At 59.2% G+C, this 1,768-nt stretch overlaps 1 protein-coding gene across 1 annotated transcript in view; it reads left to right on the top strand.

Annotated features, from left to right (window-relative positions):
* The window catches only part of CCDC25 (coiled-coil domain containing 25), a gene marked incomplete at its 3' end in the record, with an annotated part of 14,200 nt that overhangs the window by 9,990 nt on the left and 2,442 nt on the right, over window positions 1-1,768 (top strand). The window contains exon 7 of the mRNA XM_017734820.1: window positions 217-320. Within this exon, the coding sequence (XP_017590309.1) occupies window positions 217-320 (104 nt within the window). The remainder of the gene's footprint in view (window positions 1-216; window positions 321-1,768) is intronic.

The raw sequence follows: 1,768 nt of genomic DNA, 5'->3' as shown, positions 1-1,768 counted from the left end.
CCTTTCCTGGCCCTTTTCCCACCCTTTTTCCCCTTCTTTTCCCCCCCTTTTTCCCACCCCTTCCCCACTCTTTTCCCAATCTTTTCCCCCCTTTTTTCCCTTCCCTTTTCCCCCCTTTTCCCACCTTTTCCTGCCTTTTCCCACTCTTCTCCCCCTTCTTTTCCCCCTTTTTCTCCCCCTTTTCCCCCCTTTTTCCCCCTTTTCCCGCATTCCCAGGCTGCAAGCTGAGCTCCGTCACCGTGGTTTACACCCCCTGGAGCAACCTGCGGAAAACGCCGGACATGGACGTGGGGCAGATCGGATTCCACCGGCAGAAGGACGTGAGAGCCCCGGGAATGTGGGAATTGGGAATCTGGGAACGGCCCCTGGAATCCTGGGAATTGCATCCCTTGGGATGCCGGGAATTGGGGCCCTGAAAACTGGGAATGGGTGCTGGGAATGGGGGAATGGGAACTGGCAACGCCCAAAGCCTGGGAATTGCATCCATTTGGATCCGGGAAAATCCACTGGGATCTTGGGAAAGTCCACTGGGATCTGGGAATGGCCCTGGGGATCCTGGGAATGGCCCCTGGGGATCCTGGGAATGGCACTGGGATCTGGGAATGTCCTTGGGGATCCTGGGAATGGCCCTGGGATCTGGGAATGGCCCTGGGATCTGGGAATGGCCATGGGGATCCTGGGGGGATCCTGGGAATGGCCCTGGGATCTGGGAATGGCCCTGGGATCTGGGAATGTCCGATGGGATGCAGGGAATGGTGTCCCTTGGGATCAGGGAATTGTCCCCCCAGCACCAGGGAATGTCCGATGGGATGCAGGGAATTCCCCCTGGGATCCCGGGAATCCAGGCCCCAAATTCTGGCCCATTCCCGGGGATTCCCGGCTGGGTTGGGAATTCCCCGGATTTGGGGCCTCCGGGCTCTGCGGGGTCCGAAGGAAGCTCCGGAGCCGGGAAGGGCGGGAAGGGATCCGATCCCATTCCAGGGGCACGGACGCATCCCGGGATCCCAGAGCCACCCCCATTCCCGGATTTTTCCCTGCAATTCCCAACTTTCCCAGCACAAACCAGGACGGGGCGGTTTTTCCCTTGGGGAACCCCATTCCCGTTCCCATTCCCGTTCCCATTCCCGTTCCCATTCCCCATTCCCAGCTTCCAGTTCCCATCCCCATCCCTGTTCCCGTTCCCAGTCCCCTGTTCCCATCCCAGTTCCCATTCCCATCCCCATTCCCACTCCCATCCCCAATCCTAGTTCCCATTCCCAATCCTAGTTCCCAGTTCCCATTCCCAGCTCCCATTCCCAGCTCCCATTCCCAGCTCCCATTCCCAGCTCCCATGCCATCCCTGTTCCCGTTCCCCATCCCAGTTCCCAGTTCCCATTCCCATTCCCATTCCCCCATTCCCATTCCCACATTCCCATTCCCCCATTCCCATTCCCACATTCCCACCCCCCAGGTGCACTCGCTGACGGTGGTGTCCCCATTCCCATTCCTGCATTCCCACATTCCCCCATCCCCATTCCCCATTCCCCATTCCCACATTCCCATTCCCCATTCCCATTCCCCCATTCCCGTTGCCCAGGTGCGCTCGCTGACGGTGGTGTCCCCATTCCCACATTCCCATCGCCATTCCCATTCCCATTCCCCCATTCCCCCATTCCCATTCCCCATTCCCATTCCCCCATTCCCATTCCCTTCCCCCATTCCCCCATTCCCATTCCCCCATTCCCCAATTCCCCCATTCCCATTCCCATTCCCCAATTCCCCCATTCCC

This window comes from Corvus brachyrhynchos, unplaced genomic scaffold (genome assembly GCF_000691975.1).
Source record: "Corvus brachyrhynchos isolate BGI_N302 unplaced genomic scaffold, ASM69197v1 scaffold420, whole genome shotgun sequence".
In the NCBI taxonomy this organism is placed as follows: domain Eukaryota; kingdom Metazoa; phylum Chordata; class Aves; order Passeriformes; family Corvidae; genus Corvus; species Corvus brachyrhynchos.
The sequence above is the reverse complement of the archived record's forward strand: the minus strand, read 5'-3'. Positions and strand labels throughout refer to the sequence as shown.